At 40.8% G+C, this 25,851-nt stretch overlaps 4 protein-coding genes across 7 annotated transcripts; 1 reads left to right on the top strand and 3 right to left on the bottom strand.

Moving 5' to 3' along the window:
- Positions 1-644: 644 nt before the first annotated feature.
- Positions 645-3,795, bottom strand: gtf2a2 (general transcription factor IIA, 2). Its single transcript, XM_027152124.2, has 4 exons — positions 3,615-3,795; positions 1,333-1,437; positions 1,098-1,224; positions 645-916 (listed from the first exon to the last, which is right to left on the bottom strand). Exons 1-4 carry the CDS (start codon positions 3,684-3,686, stop codon positions 891-893), a joined length of 330 nt encoding a protein of 109 aa, XP_027007925.1. The 5' UTR covers positions 3,687-3,795; the 3' UTR covers positions 645-890.
- A 1,032-nt stretch (positions 3,796-4,827) lies between these two features.
- LOC113646112 (annexin A2-B-like) lies at positions 4,828-9,301 on the bottom strand. Of its 2 annotated transcripts, none has more exons than XM_027152122.2 (13): positions 9,188-9,301; positions 8,478-8,524; positions 8,118-8,211; positions 7,864-7,958; positions 7,443-7,556; positions 7,094-7,184; positions 6,127-6,206; positions 5,968-6,027; positions 5,762-5,855; positions 5,590-5,685; positions 5,421-5,479; positions 5,210-5,332; positions 4,828-5,102 (listed from the first exon to the last, which is right to left on the bottom strand). In XM_027152122.2, exons 2-13 carry the CDS (start codon positions 8,520-8,522, stop codon positions 5,043-5,045), a joined length of 1,011 nt encoding a protein of 336 aa, XP_027007923.1. In that variant the 5' UTR covers positions 8,523-8,524; positions 9,188-9,301; the 3' UTR covers positions 4,828-5,042. The 2 variants fall into 2 exon arrangements, with proteins under 2 accessions (XP_027007923.1, XP_027007924.1); XM_027152123.2 differs by having other exon boundaries at positions 9,171-9,193.
- A 3,635-nt stretch (positions 9,302-12,936) lies between these two features.
- elp4 (elongator acetyltransferase complex subunit 4) lies at positions 12,937-21,443 on the bottom strand. The gene is made up of 10 exons (XM_027152278.2): positions 21,272-21,443; positions 21,121-21,156; positions 20,073-20,194; positions 19,095-19,214; positions 18,870-19,003; positions 16,966-17,062; positions 15,711-15,893; positions 14,400-14,508; positions 13,557-13,663; positions 12,937-13,108 (listed from the first exon to the last, which is right to left on the bottom strand). Exons 1-10 carry the CDS (start codon positions 21,441-21,443, stop codon positions 13,004-13,006), a joined length of 1,185 nt encoding a protein of 394 aa, XP_027008079.2. The 3' UTR covers positions 12,937-13,003.
- Positions 21,427-24,945, top strand: immp1l (inner mitochondrial membrane peptidase subunit 1). 3 transcript variants are annotated; one of them, XM_027152280.2, is made up of 6 exons: positions 21,427-21,560; positions 22,692-22,805; positions 22,913-23,001; positions 23,301-23,427; positions 23,637-23,747; positions 24,532-24,945. In XM_027152280.2, the coding sequence occupies exons 2-6, from the start codon at positions 22,701-22,703 to the stop codon at positions 24,628-24,630; spliced, it is 531 nt and encodes a 176-aa protein (XP_027008081.1). In that variant the 5' UTR covers positions 21,427-21,560; positions 22,692-22,700; the 3' UTR covers positions 24,631-24,945. The 3 variants fall into 3 exon arrangements, with proteins under 3 accessions (XP_027008081.1, XP_027008080.1, XP_047666390.1); XM_027152279.2 differs by having other exon boundaries at positions 24,501-24,945; XM_047810434.1 differs by lacking the exon at positions 24,532-24,945 and adding an exon at positions 24,007-24,075.
- Positions 24,946-25,851: the final 906 nt, after the last annotated feature.

The raw sequence follows: 25,851 nt of genomic DNA, 5'->3' as shown, positions 1-25,851 counted from the left end.
CTCTTCATTTGAATATGTTTTAAAGCCAAAGTTTACCTTTAGTAAACAAAAACTGGCTAAAATACAGTTGTTTGTCACCACAGCGGTTCGTCTGGCCCGTATACTTGACTTGACAGTTTTTACGCCGGATACCCTTCCTGACGCAACTCTCCCATTTAATCAGGGCTTGAGATCAGCACGAGGTTAATACTTTCATGGGGTTGAAGACCTATTTATTCAGAAAACACTTCAACTAGCACTTCTTTCCCTATTTTTTTGCATTTATTAAAAAAATAATAAAAAATAATAATAAAAAAAACTTTGAAACTTTTTCATTGTAACTTTGAACAATGTTTAAAAATAATTGTATCTTAAGTATGTAACCTAGTGAACCAGCATTAATGTAGCCAACGATAGAGATTTAAGCACTTCTGTACGTTGCTCTTTATAAATGCTGTAAATGTAATAGTATCTGGATTAAAACACTGACTAAACTTTAAATGTATTATTTCCACTACAGAAAAAGGTTTCCTGCAATGTTTCAGTTAATCAAATCCATACTGAAATATATTTGCATGCTTCGAGCGCCAGTTTAATTGTTTTTTAATCTTATTAGGTTTAATCCTTTAAATATATTTTTTAATTTGATATTGAGTACAAACACATCTTTTAAAACAATTTATTACATATTACAAAGCAAAATTATAAACAGAAAAGAGAAATAAGTGGGCTTATATATAATATGTCTAAGGAAGGCCTTGTGTGGAATTGGGTGGTCTAGGAAAGATGGAGAGCTGTTGTTTGTAATAAATAGTATGTATACAGTCCTCTCTTTGAGTCCATCATTCTTAATCTTCTTCCTCAGTAACTATGGCACTCTTCTAAACTGCTACACTCTCTCCTCTTCCTCCTCACTCTGCTGTATTAGAGCCAGTGTCTGCAAAAAAGCCAATTAAAAAACAAGACCAATTAATACAATCATAAAACAGACAAAAAACACAAACACAAACCTCACAATTCAAGCCAAGTGGTTTTACCTTAATAAAGAAACACATTAAGCGCACATATGATCCTGAGGTTTACTCTTAACAACTAATAATGAATGAGGGATTTCTTACTTTTTCCATCACAAGCTACTATCTTGACTTTATCCACCTTCACCAGGTCGGTGACCTCGCGGAACTCCACATCGTTCAGAACAAATGTCCACACATTGTCGCAAAACCTATACGTGTTCAGTGATCCCTGCATGTCGAACAGAAGGACAATACAACATACACACACAAAACAGTCCTCAAATCTTTATCATCTACCCAAGTCATGATGTTACACAGCAATCACAATAATACTCACTTTAAAGTTGACTCTGTTGCGAACGCGGTTAGCCAGTGCTGTGTTGATGGCTTTGTCGAACTGTAGCAAGACTTGCAGAGCCAACTGTGGGGTGATTTGTTGAGTCTGAAGAACAAATTTGAAAAAAATTGGAAACACTGGGTGTATCAAGAAACCTGTAAATGATTCATGGGTCCTTAAGGTGCAGTATAAATTCGTTTGTGTCTCATATAATATAATATAATATAATGTAATATAATATAAAATAATATATAATATAATTCTGTACCAGTGCCATTTTATACCAAACAATAAACGCACACTCACTCACTCTCGCACGCACACTCACTCGCTCACTCTCGCACGTACACTCACTCACTCGCTCGCTCACTCTCGCACGCACACACACTCACTCGCACTCGCTCGGTCACTCCGGCACGCGCACTCGCTCGGTCACTCCGGCACGCGCACTCGCTCGGTCACTCCGGCACGCGCACTCGCTCGGTCACACTCTCGCGCACTCGCTCGGTCACACTCTCGCGCACTCGCTCGGTCACACTCTCGGTCACACTCTCGCGCACTCGCTCGGTCACACTCTCGGTCACACTCTCGGTCACACTCTCGGTCACACTCTCGGTCACACTCTCGGTCACACTCTCGGTCACACTCTCGCGCACTCGGTCACACTCTCGGTCACACTCTCGGTCACACTCTCGGTCACACTCTCGCGCGGTCACACTCTCGCGCACTCGCTCGGTCACACTCTCGCGCACTCGCTCGGTCACACTCTCGCGCACTCGCTCGGTCACACTCTCGCGCACTCGCTCACACTCTCGGTCACACTCTCGCGCTCTCGCTCACACTCTCGCGCACTCGCTCGGTCACACTCTCGCGCACTCGCTCGGTCACACTCTCGCGCACTCGCTCGGTCACACTCTCGCGCACTCGCTCGGTCACACTCTCGCGCACTCGCTCGGTCACACTCTCGCGCACTCGCTCGGTCACACTCTCGCGCACTCGCTCGGTCACACTCTCGCGCACTCGCTCGGTCACACTCTCGCACACTCGCTCGGTCACACTCTCGCACACTCGCTCGGTCACACTCTCGCGCACTCGCTCGGTCACACTCTCGCGCACTCGCTCGGTCACACTCTCGCGCACTCGCTCGGTCACACTCTCGCGCACTCGCTCGGTCACACTCTCGCACACTCGCTCGGTCACACTCTCGCACACTCGCTCGGTCACTCCAGCACGCGCACTCGCTCGGTCACGCACTCGCTCGGTCACACTCTCGGTCACACTCTCGCGCACTCGCTCGGTCACACTCTCGCGCACTCGCTCGGTCACACTCTCGGTCACACTCTCGCTCGGTCACACTCTCGCTCGGTCACACTCTCGCTCGGTCACACTCTCGCGCACTCGCTCGGTCACACTCTCGCGCACTCGCTCGGTCACACTCTCGCGCTCTCGCTCGGTCACACTCTCGCGCTCTCGCTCGGTCACACTCTCGCGCTCTCGCTCGGTCACACTCTCGCGCACTCGCTCGGTCACACTCTCGGTCACACTCTCGCGCACTCGCTCGCTCACACTCTCGCGCTCTCGCTCGCTCACACTCTCGCGCTCTCGCTCGGTCACACTCTCGCGCACTCGCTCGGTCACACTCTCGCGCACTCGCTCGGTCACACTCTCGCGCACTCGCTCGGTCACTCGCTCGGTCACACTCTCGCTCACTCGCTCGGTCACACTCTCGCTCACTCGCTCGGTCACACTCTCGCTCACTCGCTCGGTCACACTCTCGCTCACTCGCTCGGTCACACTCTAGCGCACTCGCTCTGTAAGATGCGGAAATCGCATATTAAATATAGTGATAACTCGTTCCTCAATGTCTAAAACGACTGAAACATTCTATAGTCTATTATTTTTCTTTATCGGGTAGATTACAGATTGCATAAAATCGGGCGTTTTTTGTCTTTTTTTTCAGCTGAAAGTTGTAAATATAAACATACTATTAAACTCCATAGTCGGTCTGGCAGCTTTCTCTAAGTCTTCACACTCCAAATGAAGTGGAACCAATAACTACACCAGCAAACTCTTAGGACCTGAAACAGCTACCTGCAAAGCCGAGTATATTCTCCATCATTGTTTACTTTATTATTACACCATAAAGCTTCCCAGTTGTTTAATTTAAACTACTGTTTGGTGCACGTGCAATAACATCCAGCAGCTAGCTAGTTAGCCATAAACACCCGATGACGCTAAATGACTCCAGCTAAAGCTAGCAGGGTTTGGACTTGTTTATTTACCTGTATCAGCTCATCAAGACTCTCCTGTAAACTGTTTCCGAGTGTCGTGTTTCGGTAGAGCTGATATGCCATTGCGTGTTTTATACAGGGACCGTTAGGGATTGTTTTGTATTTAGCTTAGCTAGCTGAACCATTCACTTCCTCAAGTTCTAAACGGATACTACGGAAAGCCGCATGGACAAATAACTGCCGATGCGGAAATACGCGAAGCTCTGTATCTTCAGCATCAACAACGACGAATCAGACGTTTAGTGGTTTTATTGAGTTTTAATTACATTAAAACTTTTAGTTTATTGACCAAGTTTAACCTTTAAGATGTGGATATGTACAAATTGCAATATGATATCTGTTTAATTGGTCTAAAAAAAAAACCCTCAGAAAGCAAGAAATTCAGTTCAACCCTTTTAAAAACATGTATCATGTAAACAAAAAGCTTGACACGTTCTATAAAAATCAGTTTGAATTATAATGAACTCATTGGCAATCTGGTTAGATAATTATTTTTTTTAATTAATTATTTATTTCACCTGTTGCATGAAAACAGATTCTATCAGCGATAATCTAAGATCTTCCCTTGTTTTCTTGAGTAATGGGGAGTAAATAATTGTGTGTGGTTTCTCAGTAGTACATATTGTAGCTGACCTTAGGCTATATGCGGATGTGACAGCACATTTTATCTTATTTTTATACAACTGAGCAATTGAGGGTTAAGGGCCTTGCTCAGGGGCCCAATAGTGGTAGCTTGGGGGACTTGGGAATCAAACTCACAACCTTCCGATCGGTGGCCCAGCTCCTTAACCACTAGGCTATCACATACCATACACAGACCTAAAGTGAGACTAGTTGATCCATGACTGATGAACTATTTCATATTTGACTATATCCATAAACCAAACATCAATTCTTAGGGCCACAGAATGTGCCAGTGTATATAACAGCGCAGGTGAGCGGGTGTTTTTCCCGAACCTCCCGACGGCCAATCTGGGCCTGGTGTCTGCTGTAGTTATTCTTCTTACCTTAGAAGATTTTATCCATACTGATTAAGCTCTGAACCTGAATTCAAACAAATATTCCTATTAAAGTGACCCTCAGATGATGAATACACTGTGTGTATGTTGCACTGCTTCCTGGAAGTAACTATGAAGTGATTATTAAGAGCAGCTTGGTTCGTCCACCACACTTTATCATCAATAACAGTAATCTTTGTGATGTCTTTGCTTGTACAGTTTTAATGACAGAAATGCATGGGTGAGAAATAACACCCTATCAAAATACATATTTCATCATGGAAATATTTATTTAAATTCAGACTATAAAAAAATACTACTAGAGCTTATGAAAACTTTGGATGCTCTATACAGTACAGTATATGTTCCTCGTCCTCACTGTGGACAACAGTGGAAGAGTTACGTTTCCCACCATTTCTTGCTAATCATCTCCTCCACACAGATTTAGCAGTGCTCTCTGGTAGTCACCCTTTGTGACCTCCTAAGGAAAAGAAGATATATGCAATTTATTAGGAGTTAGTGTTGCATTTGTCGGTACGAGAGAGTGAGTGAGTGAGTGAGAGAGAGAGAGATACTAATTATACAAACCGAGATTGTCTGGTAGAGTGATTTTCCAAAATGTGTTTTAAACTCCATGCGGATCTTCATGAGATCCACTTCACAGCGTGAGACCATGATCCGAGTCACGACCTTGTCCTTGACGCTTTTGGGCTAAATACGTTCCAGTTAATGTAGATTTGAATAGAATGAATCACAAATGTACATGCAACATTACACCGTTTTAATGAAATACACTTACCTTCATGGCTTCGTTGAGTTTGCTAGCAAAGTAAAGCTGCTTGTTTTCAAAGCACTCCACTACGAAGAGAGAGAGAGAGAGAGAGTATCAAGTGACTGACCACTACATTAAATTTATTGTGAAGACATGGATTCTGTGCATGCCCAGAAAGTTTATCATCCTTAGCTACCCAGTGTAAGGAAGGATTTCTCCAGATCTCCTTTCACCTCCTTTCGAATGCTCTCCTTTATGTCATATGGGCTGTAGCTGTTATACCTCTCAAACACTACGAAAAAGAAAGACGTTTACATTATTATCCTTTTATCACAGACAGGTTTTGCTCCAGGGTGTCTATTTTTTACCTTTCTGGAGATGTAGTACACTCCTTTCGGAGAAAATGGCTATCCAAGTGGCCACGTCCGTTCCCTTTCTCTTCACCCCTGCATCATAGAGGGCCTGCGATAGTTCAGACGCATCTTAATATCATACTGAATCTGTTACGCTGGAGAATATTTGGTCTCCAGATGCATCTTACTTGCTTAAATGCTTCATTCTGACAAATACTCACTCTGGCGTCACTATCAATCTTTTCAAGGTCCACGATGTTGCTAGGTTCTTCTCTTTTAGCCTTTGAAATGCACACAAACACATTCACACATGCTTTCCATTATTTCTGTCACTTTAAATAAATAGCTGAATGTAAACATGAATTTATGTTTTCTTTTACCTCAACCAGAGACAGCAGCAACCTACAAAAATCACCGGAAGTATCTCCAGCAACGTCTTTCTCCAAGTCCTTCTTGAACACTATCACCAGGCAAAACAATGGTTTAACGCTTCAAGGATTAAATTTCACCTTTCCTTTTAACACATGGAAATGTGGTACATACATATAAATGTCTTCATACACAACGGGGATTATTTGTCAGTTGGTTATTTACTTTTAATGATGCATGATTTAAATATTTGCTAAAGATAGTGGTTTCTGGTTGTAAATCCCAGATTGGTGCAAGCTATCAAATCATTAATTTTATTTATGGTGAAAAGAATCTGAATTTGAATCTGAATCAGAATCTACTTTATTCGCCAAGTGTGCACACGTTCACAAGTAATCTGTTGTGGTTACAGAAGCTCTACTGAACATAGTGTATACATTAAAAAAAGAACAGACTAAAAGGGTAAAAAGCTAACAATATAAGTAATATACAAAGGTGCAGTTGAGTTTGGCTTTGGAGACAAAGAATTAAGGAGACAAGCAGTGCTTAGAGACTATAGGCTATAGACTCGAAAACATATTACACATATCTATATAGCGTAGAAGGTATTACATATACAGATACTAAAGATTATAGATTGTTATATAAGCAGATACTATAGACTATAAACTGTGTTATATAAGCAGATATTATAGACTATAAACTGTGTTATATAAGCAGATACTATAGACTATAAACTGTGTTATATAAGCAGATATTATAGACTATAAACTGTGTTATATAAGCAGATACTATAGACTATAGACTGTGTTATATATGCAGACACTATAGACTGTGTTAGCTTCCACCCACTTTCCAGCTGCCTCCTATAAGATCGCCCGTAGACTCCAGTATATTTGGTTAGCGGATTTTCTAAATGTTTTGGTTTAGTGCATAACCAGCCGTAGAGTGCCAAGAGACAAAAAGCGTTTTACTTACATTCCTTGTAAACTTTTTTAATCTCCAGCAGTTCCTCGTTACTACGAGAGCAAACGATCTCGATCAAACTCTCCTCATCAGTACCAAGACCCTATAAAGTATAGAACATAACGATCAATATACTGTAACTAAAGCCGGGCAGTATGACAAAATAATATAATATTGATATCCCAGTTAAATGATGTCACAAGCACTTTTCTGAGATATTGTCCATATTGCTATAGCTAATTAAAAAAAAAGAAGCTGCTGATTTGATTTTCTACCATTTGTACAGTGGATTTTTCTGTAAGTTGATTTCACAGATACAGAGCTGATTTATGTACTTTTATACATGAAGGCTGAAACTCACCTTCATCGAAGCTCTGAGCTCAAAGGCATCGAATTGCACTGTGTTCTTCATTAGGCCAAGAATAAGATTTTCTAGAGATCCTGTCAACGCTGCCTTCAGGGCAGTAATCATGTCCTACAGCAATCGACAACAATAATTTAAACAGTATATTAATGTCTCAGCATCTGTGCTATTAAATCTTATTTGACAGACACTTATCACTTTGCTAATATCACTGACGATTGTGTCTTTAATTGCAATGGGATGGCCCACAAAATGTTATCTCCCCATCTGCCCCCAAGTCCAGCAAAGCTTTATGAAGTCTTTGGTTCTTAATCCCAAAAAAATCACATCTTGTGTCTGTTTATATCAATCGAATATACTTTATTTGCCTGGTCACCTCTATAGGTGTGAACTTGATGTAGTTTCTGTTCCACTGTACCTTTTTTGTTTTCCTCTCATACTCAAATGCGATCTCTCTCCTCTGGATGTAGGTGCGCTGTGTTAGGATATCAATGATTATGGCCTCATCCACACCTGGAATAGAGGAAGTTGGAATTTAATGAGGTTTATCCATATAAAATACAACAACATGGTATGGCAATAAAGGGAAAGAAAAATTATTTCATTCATTCCAATGTATCAAGGCCTGAAACATTCGATGCAGTGAAAAAAGCAATAAGCTTCTTCTTTTACCTTTGGTTTTGATGGCTGTATCGATCCAGCTCGCATCCTTCTCCGGGTCAAAATGTACAGCCGGTACCACTGTTGGGAACCGAGCTTCTCTCCCCTGAGGTTTGTTAATTAGAATCATTTCTTCTCGTTTTAACATTTTCATAATAAAAATATTTCAACAAGAATAATTGGGATAAATCGAATTGGTGTCCTTAAAGTCACCAAGGTGGGAACGAGGGAAATTAACACTTTTAAACAAATATTTTAATTGATTTTTTTATTCTCGTGGCTGGATTGAGAAGCTGTCCAAAGGTTATGATGGATTTTAACAGGAAACATGATAACATTATAACTGTATATATACAGTTCTTCCATACTCACCACTCCAAGTGTGAGCTGACCCAGAAATTCTGACACCAATGCCATTTCTGTAAGTCATACAATTATTACATTCACTTATTACAGACGTGTGTATGTCTCGATATATTGATGATATACGACGGCATGAATTCCAGGAATGTTATCTAGCACACCGTTAACCAGCTCACACCCTTCTCAAAGGTTGCAGAAGATTGTTAGAGATACACCGATCAATATAAAAGGTCACATGACCGCCAGCCACACCCGACATACAAGACTGTTACTTTTAACAGAAGGGTCTTGCTGTTCTCAGAACAGTTATCGCAAAACGTCTAAAAACCTTCTGATAAGCACAATAGAGTGCAAAGCAAAAACATTCAGAGAAGAGTAAACAAAAAAATGAACAACGCCTGGTCCGGTATTCTTTCTACAATTTGCATAGCTTTGCCTGAGCTCTTATAGATATCTGACTACTTTAGGCGCTCTAACGGCGTATTAACACAAGGTACGGACACAGAAAGTGAAGAATGTGACTGAGAATTTTTCAACAAAAGCTCCTTCATGTATCCCAAGTATCTATACTTAATTTATGTCCTTAGGTATCTGAGTACAATACATCAGAACAAACATGTTTTCACGCACACAAAATAGGACTTGTTTAAATTGTTATAAATGACTAAATCTACCCTAAACAAGACAAAAGATCTAACCGACCTGTATTGGAGTCTTACCTCAGTAAGGTCGTTAAGCCGTCTATACAAACGCAGCGCTGCAACTTCAGCTATGGTAAATTTACCTCTTAATTACAACCAGTTTATGAGTCAGTATCTGTTTCCCTCCCACCGCTTCAAGCCACACAGACAATAATATGTCACTTATCAGCTTCGGACCTGATTCGTAATGCTGTACAGTCATTTTATGGAGTCGGAAGAAATTTATGTCTGCATTTTAATGCAGTGGCTTGAAAAAGTATTTAATTCAATTGATTTGTATAGCACTTTTAACTATTCACATTGTCTCAATGAAGCTTTTCAGAAGTAAAGAAACATCATAAAAGGCTGAAAGCTGTATATGGATGGCTTACAGTCTAGATTTTCTCACTCAACATGAATAAGAGGAAGGCTAAAAACAATAATTTGCCACAGATACAGATTTTGCACTTGTCTACACAACCACAACTAGTAGCTCCTAAAAAAAATGAATAAAAGTATAAATACATGTGATTTAATATACACCCTTTAGAAGTATTTATTTCCTGGGCAACTTCTTCTCCTTGACACCCTCTGATAAGAGAACACACACTTTTTATAGCATGAGCAGATAGCACACAGACACACCCAAGCAGAAACACATTTCATTTACATTTCCAGCATTTAGCAGACGCTCTTATCCAGAGCGACTTACATTTTCATCTTATTTCATACAACCGAGCAATTGATGGTTAAGGGCCTTGCTCAGGGGCCCAGCAGTGGCAGCCTGGTAGACTTGGGAATCGAATCATAACCTTCTGCTTGGTAGCCTGACACCTTAACCACTAGGCTACCAAATCAGAAGGTTGTGAGTTTGAATCCCAAGTCTACCAGGCAGCCACTGCTGGGCGTGAAGAATATAAAGTTTGTATCCTTCAGACACACCATCGGTTCAATACACACTCACGATTGAAATATAGGAAGCATGATTATAGAAATTATAGTCACCACATTAAAAAATAGCCCTAGTAGCAATGATCACACTCGAATTTTAAAACACTTATGATGTCATCAAAATGACATCTCGTAGGATAGTGACTTCTATAGAACGTCTTTATTTTGCCACTATAGCTTATCACATTGCTTTGACATAACAGACAACAGCAAAACTAAGCCCACAACAGGGACAGTACGCAGTGGCAATGATAATAATTTGAAATTAATTAATTTCATTCATTCATTCATTTTCTACCGCTTATTCGAACTACTTAGGTCACGGGGAGCCTGTGCCTATCTCAGGCGTCACATCGGGCATCGAGGCAGGATACACCCTGGACGGAGTGCCAACCCATTGCAGGGCACACACACACTCTCATTCACTCACACACACACTACGGACAATTTTCCAGAGATGCCAATCACTTACCATGCATGTCTTTGGACCGGGGGAGGAAACCGGAGTACCCGGAGGAAACCCCCAAGGCACTGGGAGAACATGCAAACTCCACACACACAAGGCGGAGGCGAACCCCCAACCCTGGAGGTGTGAGGCAAACGTGCTAACCACTAAGCCACCGTGACCCCCACGTTTCAAATTTATTTAAAAAATATGAATTTAAAATGTAAAATACTACATATCTCTAACATCTATTCTATAATTAACCTAAATAATATTATCCATTAAATTTAGAGAAATAGCAATTATTGGATTGAATTAATTTAACTGAATTCTTCAAAATTCAATTCAATTCAATTCAAGTTTATTTGTATAGCGCTTTTTACAATAGACATTGTCTCAAAGCAGCTTTACAGAACATAAACACAGAGCAGAAGGTAAACATAATTAATGATAAAGGAATTAACGAATAATAAAAGAAATAAGAATTAACAGAATAAAATTTCTAGATTATTATTAGATATATATAGTTCACAGTGTGTATGTATTTATTCCCCTATGAGCAAGTCTGAGGTGACTCAGGCAGCAGTGGCAAGGAAAAACTCCCTTAAATTGGTAAAGGAAGAAACCTTGAGAGGAACCGGACTCAAGGGGGAACCCATCCTCATATGGGTGACACTGGGGGTGTGATTGCAATATACAGTCAGTTAAATGTTGTATTGGTGTAAGGTTCAAGGACTTCTGATCTCCTGAGTACCACAGAGTCTAACTGGAGATGTCTCAGGATTCTTAGAGTCGACCTCGGCTCAGTGGACATCCAAAGGCTTCGTCCCACAGAGGCCGTTGGGAGCTGGTACAGTGTCTGGATGCCTCGGGATGGGTACAAAGAGAGAAGCAGTGGAAATTAATTAACATATCTGCTGTTCATAAAAATGTGCTGGTCTGATGTACTGGTGCATGATATTATGGGATGTATTATGTGTAAGCCTGACTAAAGAGATGAGTTTTTAATCTACATTTAAACTGGGAAAGTGTGTCTGCGCCCCGAACACTATCAGGAAGACTATTCCAAAGTTTGGGAGCTAAATAAGAAAACGCTCTACCACCTTTAGTAGACTTAGATATTCTGGGAACTACCAAAAGTCCTGAGTTTTGTGATCTCAGAGAGTGTGAAGGATTGTAACGTGTTAGAAGACTAGTTAGATACATGGGAGCTAAACCATTAAGAGCCTTGTATGTAAGTAGCAGCAGTTTGTAGTCAATTCTATACTTAACAGGTAGCCAGTGTATAGATGATAAAATTGGGGTTATATGGTCATACTTTCTTGTCCTAGTGAGAACTCTGGCAGCTGCATTTTGGACTAACTGTAACTTATTTATTAAAGATGCAGGACAACCACCTAGTAATGCATTACAATAGTCCAGTCTAGAGGTCATGAACGCATGAACTAGCTTCTCAGCATCAGATACAGACAGGATGTTTCTCAGCTTGGCAATATTTCTAAGGTGGAAGAAGGCTGTTTTGGTAGTATGAGCGATATGATTTTTAAAAGACAAGTTACTGTCTAATATAACACCGAGGTCTTTCACTGTCGAGCTACTTGTAACAGTACATCCCTCTAAATGGGAGTTAAGTTGTGAGAGTTTATGTGCACTGGTTTTTGGACCTATGAGTAGTATTTCTGTCTTATCGGCGTTTAACAATAGAAAGTTGCAGCTCATCCAGTCTTTTATCTCTCTAAGGCACTGAGTTAATTTGGACACTGTAGCTATTTCATCTGGTTTTGATGAGATATATAACTGTGTGTCATCAGCATAACAATGGAAACTAATCCCATGTCTTCTAATAATGTTCCCTAATGGAAGCATGTATATAGAGAAAAGCAGAGGTCCTAGAACTGAAAATCAAAATCATTCATTCGTGTGTTAGATCCAGTACCGACATGTTTTCTTGAACAAACATTACAAGAAAGCCGCAAAGAATGACATCCGATTGTAGTCTGATTTTATTATTTACTTTTATAAGATTACCAAGATAAACCAAGCCTTTTAATTAATTATTAATCTGATTTCTATACATTCCTATCACTAATTTCATGTCAGTGACAAAAAAAATCCTCAATCATAATTTCTTTTGAAATAACTTTTGATTATTTCGACTGTTTTTGCATTGAATCTGATTATTTGATCTAATCTGATCACCAGTAGGAAGTAAAGTAATATCAGTATAACGAACATGATGCCACAAGCCACATGTTTCACACCTAGTAGTTATTCTGAACAGCCACTTGGTTACTTGGAAAAAAGCTCTCACACACACTCGCTCTCACATACACTCGCTCTCTCTCTCATGTCAACAGTAAACAATAATTAAGATTCAAATATCACAACACTCTTTCACAACAAATTTTCTTTTATTTGATGATGAGAAATAAAGATGAAGATGAAAGTGTGGGTGCTCTCTAGAAGTCCAGGTTCTTGTTTCTATCAGTAGTACAAAGTGGAGCATGCTGTACTTTACTGACTCGGCTTACTGAGTCCGAGAGATCTGGGGGCAAATGCATCCTCTGAAAGGGGGAAGGGGGAAGGTATTAAGGTGAGAAGACAGCAACAAGTTAATTAACAAGGTGTGAGAGAAAGATAAGTGCGGTTAAAACACTGTAGAATAAATGAAAGAAGTTTCCTGTCTCGTGTTCTGATCTCATTCTTATTAAACTCTTCGAATCATCCTACACTCATCTTACCTGCTTATCTTTCAGCGTTAATGTAAAGGTGTATACATGTGAATGTAGCACTATTTACTACAGTGTTTTTAATGATCAATGTAATCGGCTGCTTATGTCTTCCATGGCCATAAGTATGTTATTCCCTCATTAATTTAATTACCACTGTAACCTGATCTAAGAGCACCATGGGTAATGGGCAAACACTGATTATTATACTCTGTGTGTGTGTGTGTGTGTGTGTGTGTGTGTGTGTGTGTGTGTGTGTGTGTGTGTGTGTGTGTGTATACACCTCAATGGTAAACTGTCTCCTCTTCAATCTGAATGCGAGGTCCTTTGTATCTGGAACTTCACAGCTCAAACAGTTCAGCCGAGGAACCTGGATAACATGCAGAAGACCTGCAGCCCCATTCACACACACACACGCACACGCACGCACGCACGCACACACATGCACACACACGCATGCACACACACGCATGCACACACACGCACGCACACACACACGCACGCACACGAATACACACACACACGAATACACACACACACACACATACGTACACACACACACACACACACACATACGTACACACACACACACACACACACATACACACACACACACACACACACACACATACATACGTACACACACACACATACGTACACACACACACATACGTACACACACACACATACGTACACACACACATACGTACACACACACATACGTACACACACACATACGTACACACACACACACACACACGTACACACACACGTACACACACACGTACACACACACGTACACACACACGTACACACACACGTACACACACACGTACACACACACACACACACACACACACACATACACACACACACAAATACAAATACAAATCAGTTAGTCACAACAAAAAACTTTAGCTATAGGTCTAGTTTTATTTTAATAAATATTTTCTGTTCTTTAAAATAGTACAGTCTTGCCACTTTGGCCTGTAATTTGTCTTGCCTTCTCACTGAATCACACTGAGCACAGAACATTATCAGACAGTACAGCAGGTCTGATAATGTCAGAGTATTCTGGTGGGAGGGTAATGATATGTGCGTGTGTGTGTGTATGTGTGAGTCTCACCGTGGTAGTCTTTATAAAGTGGGCTTTTGTTTCTCTCTGCGTCTGAGAACGACTGCAACGCGATAGCTGTATCGCTCAACCTGATCATCCTCCCTCTTATTAACTTATTCTACAAAAGGAGACACAAGCTGATCATACAAGCAAAGGGACAGTTTCACAAGAGTGAGAGACAGGTAAGGAGACAGAGACAGATGAACCCGGAGTTATTGTATTATATTCTAATAATCTTAATAAAGAATTATTACATATCTCTGTTCCCTAATTATAAACAAACAAATAAACAAACAAAAATAAATAAACAGTCTGTCCCGATCCACAAATCTACTGTTTACACTATGCAGTCTTGGGAGTTTTGGTCATTTGAATGTCCAAAATGTGCAATGTATTAAATACGCTTTATTGCCAAATTATGTGTTCCTATGAACATCAAAGTCTGAAGCATACAACTATACGGAATGAAGAGTCTAATCCCTGTTCCAGCATGACAATGTCCCTGTGCAGCTCCATGAAGACATGCTGTAGAGGAGAACGTTGGACTGGAAGAACACAGGTGTCCTGCACTGATCCCTGATTCTGACACAACCCCACTGAACACCTTTGAGATGAACAGAAACTGGAGTCTCATCAACATTATAACATCGGTGTCTGATCTCACTAACGCTCTTGTAGCTGAATGAACACTAACCTACACAGCCACAATCCAACATCTAGAGGAAAACATTCCAGAAGATTATTACAGGAAAATGGAATAAATCTGTAATGAGCATTTCATCAACCTGTGGGTGTCTGCATGTGTTGACAGACTTGTATTTCCACCGGGCTTCACGCTGTCTAAATGGAAATGAGAGGAAATGATGTAACTGGGTCAAGCTTAATTTAAAATGGAATATAGGCCAGTCCTATTTTACGATTAAAAACCACGGCTACTTTAGAAACGTCATTAGCAAAACCATTGTACGAGTCCCAATATAGTGATGTGTATTTGATGAGAAATAAATACTCATGGTGCATTAAATATAAACTGCAGTGCCCTCTGTAGGACATTGAGAGACAGCTTAAGAGCACAGTACCACATTAAGGGCACTTTCTCTACATTGTTGGTGTAGCAAAAGAACCACAGGTGCACACAGTCATCGGTATACTCAAGAACCGATGTGGGTTCCGTCAAAATGTAAACACGTCTCTCTCTCTCTCACTCACACACACTCACACACACTCACACACACTCACACACACTCACACACACTCACACACACTCACACACACTCACACACACTCACACACACTCACACACACACTCTGGGCTCTTACCCTGACAAGGTGAGTGGGTACCGTCACAATTGCGACGGAAAGGGAAGAGCGTAGCAGGGCTCGGAAGGCATAGAGGAAGGCCAACAGGGCGTGATTGTTGGCAGAACTAACACACACATCATCACCCCATAGTGCTGACCCCAGGGAGTGCAGGGCAAGTCGTAGCACATTACTAGGCTTCACCTTACAGTGGGAGAGAGAGAGAGAGAGAGGTACAGTGTTAATGGTGGGAACTCAACTACTACAGCCCGAGATCATAATCAAAGAGTCCTTTGTAGATTAGATGGATGTCGTGAACACACTTTTGTACATTAGTGAACCTCATGTCTATGTCACCAAGCGGTTAATGCTAATTTAAGACAGATGTGAGGTGAGACAAAGAGTGATCCTAATGAATACGAGGTATCTTCGCTCATACTTTATGCAATCAGGTCTCATTGTGAGCACAATCAGAGTTTAGTTTGTGTCCTTGGTGTCAAGTTGACCATGGATGTCAGATTTCTTCAAGGATCTACCTTGTCTCCACTATTATTTGGGCTTTTCCAAGTTTGTAACTCAAGTTTCACTCAAGTTGTTTGTTTCAGGGATTTTCTCACTTCTGCTCTTCAAAAGGTGAAATGTACTCAGTTGGGTTCAGGTCTGCTGATTGACTTGTCCAGTCTAAAACCTTTCACTTTCCCCCTGATGAAGACCATATTTGTGAGTTCTGCATCAATGTCTTGCTTCATAATGAAGTTCCTCCTAATTAGATTGGACACATTTCTCAGTAAATGATTAGACAGAATGTTTCTGTAGACTTCTGAATTCATTCTACTGCTACCATCATGTGCTCCATCATCAATAAAGATTAGTGAGAATGTTCCAGAAGCAGCCGCGCAAGTCCGAGACATGACACTACCATCACCATGTTTCACAGATGAGCTGGTAGGTTTTGGATCCTGAGCAGATACTTACTTTCTCTACACTTTTGTGGATCAAATGTATGGTTTTAACCCTTTTAACAACAAATGCAGTCTTCATAGTTAAAGCTCAGGCTTCAAAACATGATCAGATATTCAAATTATCCAGTCAGCCACATGCTCCAATATTTTTGAACAGTTCTCAGTTCTTTAATACACCTTTATATATCATCAGGTTCATTTGGACATGGCTACAAATTCCATAATACTCCTTTTTTTAATCAGGTATTTTTCTGTACTTCTCATTCAAAGACTCTAAATATGCAAACGATTCCATTGTGAATAAAGGGACTGACCTGTGAGTTTGAGCCATCGAACCCATTTTGTCTGATTAACAACTGGATAGAGCGTAGTAACACGGAGTAGGGGCCGAGAACACCGCTGGGATTGAGCCTGGGGTAGAGAGACAAGGCAGAGGAAGAGATATGAGGAATACTGATGAATAGTTGTGGATAGATTGTGGAAAAGTTTCACAGTAAAACCAGAATTATTGAGTCCTTCCCAGTAATGAACAGTGATCTGAAGGTGTAATGAAGCTTCAATGTGTTTGGGAATTACTGCAATCAGGAGAAAGTTTTTAAATTTCAAATATCCTTGAAAATATTATTTCTCCCACCCACTTACTACGGAGTTTCTCCAATCGTATCTGTGTACCGAGCACATTTAAAAATCCTGAATCGTATCTAAAAGTTCAGGTGTAACTATACACTATATACTTTTAACTGAATACAGCTTTAGAGTTTCCGTAGGTCAGTTTACACCTGCATTGTGTGTGTTATCCGGTTACATTTGCTAACTGTAAGAAGGGCTTGCTGATCAGTAATTTCAATTCGGTTTTATTTGTATAGCAACACCAGCATGGAGACACCACCCTGATCAGAAACCAGCAGTACGTCATTTACCACTTTAAAGGCCGAGTGCACGATGTTTGAAAGCCAATGTTGACATTTGAAATCACCAAAACAAACACGCCTGTAACCCAAATGGGTGTCACCCCGTTTTGATAGCTCCGCCCCACACATACATACGCAACCCAGGCAACTACTATATCGGAACCTGTTGGTGCAGCTGGCCGAAAGGATATTTTTATAAATGAATGACCTCAATGAGTAATACTATGGTAATACAAATGTGTTTTTGTAGTACTGTGTGTTGTACCGTGAAAGGTTTAGCTCCGTTTCACGCGGAAGACGACGTTCAACACCTAGAACTCGAGGCAGAGGTAACGGCAGAGGCTAATGTCAGAAATGCGCACTGAACACTCTCTCCGCCGCATATTGACAAGACACGCCCCTTTCTGCTCATTGGCTACACGTTTGTTTTGTTTGTCGGCCCGTCTCAGTATTCTGAAGCATTTCTTAAACATCGTGCACCTCACCTTTAACCAGCGCTTTCCCAGCACTTCCATACTGCCATGATTCATGAATGCTATTCCTACATAGGTATGAAGTATGCAGGTCGGTCCCTGGGCAGGTAGGTATCAATTTAAATATTATCATTCAGCCACTGAAATAATGACGTCATCGCTATCACCCGAAGCTGGATGTTTTTTTTTCTGGTCTACACGCAAAGGCATGTACACAAAGAAGAAATTATTAGCTTAGAAAATTGTTGATTTCTTGATTGCAAAGCAAAATAAATGTAGCATCAATGTCTTCAATATAAGAGTTCTAAGTTCATTTTTAGTACAACCTGAGATTCTGGAAAACTCTTTTCTGTAGGACCATTGCCTAGACAAGCAAAATCTCTTGGCATTTTTAAATCTCAGCTTAAAACTAATTTTTTTTAAGGTAGCTTTTAATTGACTAGTTGTAATTTTACATTGTGCTTATTTTATAGTCTATTTTTGTTGCTTTACTTTTAATCTTTAAGATGTACTTTTAAAGGTTCTATAGAAAATAAAGGTTATTATTATTATGATTATTATGATTATTATTATATGCCTTGTTTCCACCTCTGCTATGTGGTCAGGATGTTAGTTTAATCTTAACGTACATCATGATGTCATTAGGTTAGTTGTGCATTGATAGAACAGATCAGAATCAGACTGATTAACAGAATTTCCACACTATAATAGTCTTAATCTTGCACACTGGTGTAAATAAATCATTTGTAGATAACTATTTAACCAGGTGACTAAACCTTGGTGCGTGTAATTAGGTGGGAGTGTTTCCCAAGTGTCTAATGCTGAAGTGTGTACCTCTGATGTGTAGGGTTTGTTTGCTCTTCAGGCAGGTAGAAAGTGTGAATCTTGGTGTTTTGTAGAAGATCTTGCTCCATATGTTTGGAGAGGTCGTAATAATGACCGAAGCGGGATGAAGAGGAAAGCACAGTCTGGACACAATGTCAGGGATGAGAGAAAACTGTTTTGACATCACTGATCTTACACATTCATCTTTGTCTCTCTGTGGAGAATTTTTTTTACCTGGACTTTAGGGAGGTTCTGATAGCGCCAGGCGATTTTCATTGCATCTTGCTGATCCAGATTCGATGACGAGACACTTTTAGACCCTGGATCTTCATCCTGAAGTGGAGATGGAAGATCCTGCAGCACAGACATCAAGCACTTTACAAATGGAAATCTAGACTTTAATCACTTTAAGTGGCTTTATTAAATGTGTCTTCGCAATTGCATTTCTGGGAGTGAGCATAACTGAAGACACTAATTCTAGTAAAACTATAAAATCAGAAAAAAGGGGATGGTGAATGCAAATAAAATCAGGACACAATACATTTGAACATCATTCTATTCTTTTCTTTCTTTTTTTTTTGAGAAAGTGATGCCTGTAACACAAAGTTATGATGGGTCATTTTATAACTTGTAATGATGGGACAAGTTCAAATAACAAGTTGATCTGGAAAAGTTGAGGCTTGTGTTATATAGATAAGGAGCTTTCAAGAAAAGCCAAGACCTTCAAGAACACCTACCTCCTGGAGAGTGTTCTCGATCTTTCGGACTGCTGTAGTGCGTTTTTGCATTTTTTTTGTTTTGTTTGTTGACTCGGCCACCGTTAATGGCGTCTCTCTGATGGGTTTGTTTTCATTTTCCAGCCCGATGAGGACTTACCTCAGCTCTTTGGGCTTCATATTGAGAGTTAACAGCAACATGATACCAAATGCAAATGGTGAAAACATCTCTAGACCTTTTATCTGCTCACTTGAATGGAATAATGTGAAATGCCTTGCCATGAAACATCTAAGCAGCCAATTATCTAATTACCGTCGATTCGTTATTTATTTATTTTTTTTACTTCGATATACTGTAGTCACTGTCCAAATATCTATGGACCTGACTGTATGCCTAAGCCTCACATAAGAGAAGTTATTGCAAAAGTTTATTTTTACTGAATAGTCCATAGGAACCCTTCTGATAGTGTGACTGTACAGCACAGAGTGTGATTACCTTTATGATGTCATCAGGGTGATCTTGAGCTGAAGCAATGAAGAGTTCGTGTCCACTCATCACACCTTCCGCCAGGAAATACTGCAGCAATGTACGTGAGTAACTGTCAAACTCATCCTCCTCTAGAACACACACACACAATAAACCTTTCAATATACCTAAAACTTTCACTTAGAAGACACAGCTATCACTTTCCTTCATTTCCATGTACCTTCCCTCTTTACACAATCCAGGTCCACTTTCTTTTCTAGCTCTAAGAGTATTTTTCAATTAAAATTTACATTTACAGCATTTAGCAGACACTCTTATCCTAATCTCCTGCCTTCCCAGCCCACACACACGCAGTTTCTGTTTATACACCCGAGCAATTAAGGGGCTCAGGGGCCCAGCAAGTACTTGGTGGACCTGGGATTCAAACCCATGACCTTCCAATCAGTAGTAGAACACCTTAACCACTGAGCTACCACATCCCTGTATATAAAATTTATTTGTATAGCGCTTTTTACAAGTGACATTGTCTCAAAGCGGCTTTACAGAACATAAAGATTGAACAAAAGGTTAATCTAAGGAATGATAAAAAGACTAATAGAATACAAAATTCAAGATTAATATTAGATGTATTTATATGTGTTTGTATTTATCCCCAATGAGCAAGTCTGAGGTGACTCAGGTGACTGTGGGGAGGAAGAAACCTTGAGAGGAACCAAACTCAGCCTCATATGGGTGACACTAGAGGATGTGATTATAAATATACAGTCTGATAAATGTTGTATTGATGAGGAGGTTGTTGTCCTCAAATCTCAAAGGCCACATGGAGTTGGTGTCTCCTCTTTAGTATAGAGTCTAACTGGAGCTGGAACATCTCTAGATGTCTCAGGATTCTCGCAGGGTCAACCTCGTCTCAGTGGAGGTCCAAAATCTATTTTTAAGGTCAGTAGTCATGTAATGGTGTTTGCTAATCTCCTGCCTCCTCCACCCCCCCCCCCACACACACAGGTTTGATGACGTCATAACACAGCCTAACAGCCTAATGTAAAATAGATCTTACCAATAAGCAGCAGGCTGCCCACTGCCAGTCCTCCTCCTGTTAAGACAAGTCATAATATCGAGAAATACCAATAAAAACGATTATAAGGCAGACTTTCATTCTTTATAACAGATGTCGTGCATTTAAAAGCTGATATTTTCTGTCTTCTCACCCAAAGCACAGTCTAGTGACGGTACACCGGAGGACACGATGAGCTGCCCGGTGTGAACAGACGGTTTAGTGCCAGGAATCTGAAGCAATTTACTGCGGGATTTTTTCTGAAAACTGGTAGCGTTTCGTGATGAAAAGCCCCCTTTAGCCGCGCTGTCCATGTGCGCCGCCATGTCTGAGAGAGGAAAACAAATGACGTAACACCGCGCCGCCAATCAGAGCTTTAAATGCGGGTTCAAAGGTGATAAGAGGCGGAAGTGGGATTACCATATTTCAAGTAGAACGCTACGGTAAGGGTCATGATGTGTCTAATGTGTATATCAGTGGGGTTGATTAAGGTTCTGTTACCATGGGGGACTTCAGTGGAAGGAGGAAACAAGTTTGTGGGCACGTGGGCATGTGGTACCCCCGTGTGCGCATGTGGTACCTTAGTGTGGGTATGTGGGTGGTACCCCAGTGTGGGCATGTGGTACCCCCGTGTGGGCATGTGGCACCTTAGTGTGGGCATGTGGGTGGTACCCCAGTGTGGGCATGTGGTACCCCAGTGTGGGCATGTGGTACCCTAGTGTGGGAGGTACCCCATTGTGGGCATGTGGTACCCTAGTGTGGGCATGTGGGTGGTACCCCAGTGTGGGCATGTGGTACCTTAGTGTGGGCATGTGGGTAGTACCCCAGTGTGGGCATGTGGTACCTTAGTGTGGGCATGTGGGTGGTACCCCAGTGTGGGCATGTGGTACCTTAGTGTGGGCATGTGGGTGGTACCCTAGTGTGGACATGTGGGTCACCCAAATGATGATGAGGTTCCCCTCTGATTCTGGTTCCTCTTAAGGTTTCTTCCTCATGTCCTCTCAGGGAGTTTTTCCTTGCCGTCACCTCCGGCTTGCTCATTAGAGATAGTGATAGATATATAGTATCATAAGTGTTAAGTTAATCGCCTGTGACTATCTCAGGCGTCATCGGGCATCAAGGCAGGATACACCCTGGACGGCGTGCCAACCCATCGCAGGGCACACACACACTCTCATTCACTCACACACTACGCACAATTTTCCAGAGATGCCAATCAACCTACCATGCATGTTTTTGGACCGGGGAAGGAAACCGGAGTACCCGGAGGAAACCCCCAAGGCACGGGGAGAACATGCAAACTCCACACACACAAGGCGGAGGCGGGAATCGAACCCCCAACCCTGGAGGTGTGAGGCGAACGTACTAACCACTAAGCCACTAAAATAAATTGAGTTGAATTGAGCTTCCACTTCCCTTACCGGTTTCTTACGATCGTCTTTTTTTGTCTTTGTGAAGAACTTTAAAGTGATTAATAATAATAATAATAATAATAATAATAACAACAACAACAACTTGTGCAGTGAGACAATATTGGTTGATGTTACAGGGTTTGAACCCGCTTTTTTTTTCAGGGGTGTGTGATGTCACAGCGCTTGTACAGCAAGGTGTTGGGCTTTTTGGGCTACACTCTTCAGTACAGCTGCATCGCTCACTGCACGTTTGAGTATGTTGGAGAGTTTGTTGTGGTGAGTTCACTGAGTTCTCAACTCAGGATACATATGAGCTTAATCACAAGCTGAAGTCGAACAGGCTTAAGTGTGTGTGTGTGTGTGTGTGTGTGTGTCCTGTACAGTGTTCAGGACCGTCAATGGAGCCAACCATCACCAATCACAACGTTGTTTTTTCAGAACGCCTCAGCAGACACTTATACCGCATCGAGAAGTGAGTTAAAGTAGAGTGTGTCTGTCTGTCTGCGCACGCGTCTGCTTCTGTGTGCGTGCTACCGTCTGCGTGTGTGCGTGCGTGCGTGCTACCGTCTGTGTGCGTGCGTGGTGCTACCGTCTGTGTGCGTGCGTGGTGCCACCGTCTGTGTGCGTGCATGCTACCACCGTCTGTGTGCGTGCGTCTGTTGTCTGTCTGCCTGTGCGTGCGTCTGTTTGTCTGTGTCGACATGTATAAAATATATAGATTGCTAGTGAACAGGAAGTTTCCATGAGTGTGTCTGTTTGTGTGTGTTTCAGAGGGGACATTGTGATCGCTAAGAGCCCATTTGACCCAAATATGAACATCTGTAAGCGAGTTATTGGACTGGAAGGAGATAAAGTCTGCACCAGTGGCCCCTCAGATACATTTAAGACACACACTTTTGTGAGTATAAGCTATATAATCGGTCACTGTGTACCATGCACTCATGTTTTGAATCAAACATGAGTGTTTTGCATTAGACAGAATCTCAGCATGGGACTTTTATGTAACAGTAAATCAGAGAAACCACCAAACAGATTCACAGAGATCTGGCAACCCGTTTTTGTGTGTGTCTGTCTGTCTGTGTGTCTGTCTGTGTGTGTGTGTGTTAGGTCCCAAGAGGTCACGTGTGGTTGGAAGGTGATAATCTACAGAACTCTACAGACTCGAGAAGTTACGGCCCCGTTCCCTACGGACTCATACAAGGACGAGTGTGTTTAAAGGTAAAACACACACAGAGCTGCAACACAATATCAAAGAGGACGATATTATTTATAATCTTATCAACATGGAGGCTTTACCTTTAGAACTTTAGCTTTTTAATCCTCTTTAAATTCACTATTCCGTGGGGATGAATCAGTTAAATGACGAGCTGAACAAAGTTTTATCTGCTACATTGATATCCTCATCAGCATCCATTAACTGATTATTTAAGTAGTATTTTATTAACTGTGTCATATTTACTGTACTGTATTTGTCTAGTTTTGTCAGAGACACGGAGGTTACATCAAACAGTCACACAGTTACAAATACTGAGGTTTGACAATTTTTGGGATTCATTTTTAAACCTTTTATTCACCAAAACGTTTCAATGGCATCCGTAATAAATCTACAATCATATTTATATAGTCTAATGGTGGTTTCGTCAAACTCACAACAAACTCTATACTCTTTCCTTGGCAACAAGTGCGAGATGAAAGCTTTTGAGATCAAAGGGAAAGGGGGCGGAGCTCCACACAGTGCTGGCTAATATTCAAGAGTAGATCTAATGTAATCTAATGTGGGGACAATAAAATTGTTACATCACACAATAGTTACGTCACTACTCTCTACTTCTTGTAGCGTAAACCGTAAAAGTCCTTTAATTTAACGTTCCGTACCGTAGCTTGCTAGCAAGTTTACGAGGTACTTTAGAAACCTGTTTTGTTAGTATTTAGATTATATTCTACATGGATTTTTTTTTTCTTTCCTCACAGGATTCCTGTTGTTTGTGTGTTTATGTTGCAGTTGTGGCCTCTACACAGTGTCGGCACGTTAAACGAGAGTCCGAACGCCAGACGCTTTGTAGACCAGTCGCCAGACGACCACAAAGACACACGTTTTTAATAATAAACTGGTATTCAGGACATCTCAGCTGCCTGGCTGTGCCTGGGACCTGCCTGGAGAAGACGTGATCAGAAACCCACAATGACTTTTATCTTCATCATCTTTTTAACAAGCAGGATACCAGAAAAATACAAAGGATTTAAAGTACAAAGGAATTTGCATTTAAATGTACTGAAATATTTAAAAAGTATAAAGTAACAAATTAATGTAATAATTTCCTTCTGACAAACGGATAAATTATTTATGGTTTAATTTTACAGTGATATGAATTTGGCTTTTAATAATACAAATATCAATAAAACTAAAATGTGCTGAGTTTGCAGTTTTCTCCTTTTTTCCCTACTAGAAATGTAAAATTAGTGTCTGTGTGTGATTCTCTGTGTGTCGGTGTGATTGGGTGTGTGTGTGTGTGATTCTCTGTGTCGGTGTTTCTCTGTTTCTTTGCGTGTGTGTGTGTGTGTGTGTGTGTGTGAGATTCTCTGTGGGTCTGTGTTTCTTGTTCTCTGTGTGTGTGTGATTGTGTGTGTCTGTGTTTCTCTTTCTCTGTGTGTGTGACTCACTGTGTTTGTGTCTGTGTGAGATTGTCTGTCTGTGTGTGTGTGTGTTTTTCTCTTTCTCTGTTTCTGTGTGTGTCTCTGTCTGTGTGTGTCTGGGTCTCACTGTGTATCTGTATGTCTGTGTGTGACAGTCTGTTCACAACGTGTATAGGACTTGTATTTTCTGAACAGTCTTTAAAATACAAAGTGTGAAACACTGCACTCAGCTATGATCTGCATTAAGCTCAGAAACATTAAAACACCGAAGCCTCTGATATCACAACACTGACACACCACGAGGCATATATGAACATTTTACTACGTAATTGAATTAGTGAAACAATTCACTGAAGACTTTAAAAACTAAATAAATCCTGCATTTACCTCACCACAGCTCCTGGTCTTATCAGTGACTTAGTATATGTATATAATGTATATGCCACAAATACGCCAAAAAAGAGGAAAAGTTTAAAAGATAACATTGTACTATAGGTAATGTGTAGCTTTTTATTTAATTCTGGACTTAATTCTAAACTCCCTCTGCTTCCTGAGTCCTGTTTTGGAAAAACCAAATCATTAAAAAAAGATAAACAATACATTTTTGTTTCATAAAAATAAAATATTTGGTATTTTTTTACTCGATATAAAACCACACGAACTGTGATCAGGATTTTTATGTAGGAGA

The sequence above is a fragment of the Tachysurus fulvidraco genome, chromosome 2, assembly GCF_022655615.1.
Source record: "Tachysurus fulvidraco isolate hzauxx_2018 chromosome 2, HZAU_PFXX_2.0, whole genome shotgun sequence".
Classification (NCBI taxonomy): domain Eukaryota; kingdom Metazoa; phylum Chordata; class Actinopteri; order Siluriformes; family Bagridae; genus Tachysurus; species Tachysurus fulvidraco.
The sequence above is the reverse complement of the archived record's forward strand: the minus strand, read 5'-3'. Positions and strand labels throughout refer to the sequence as shown.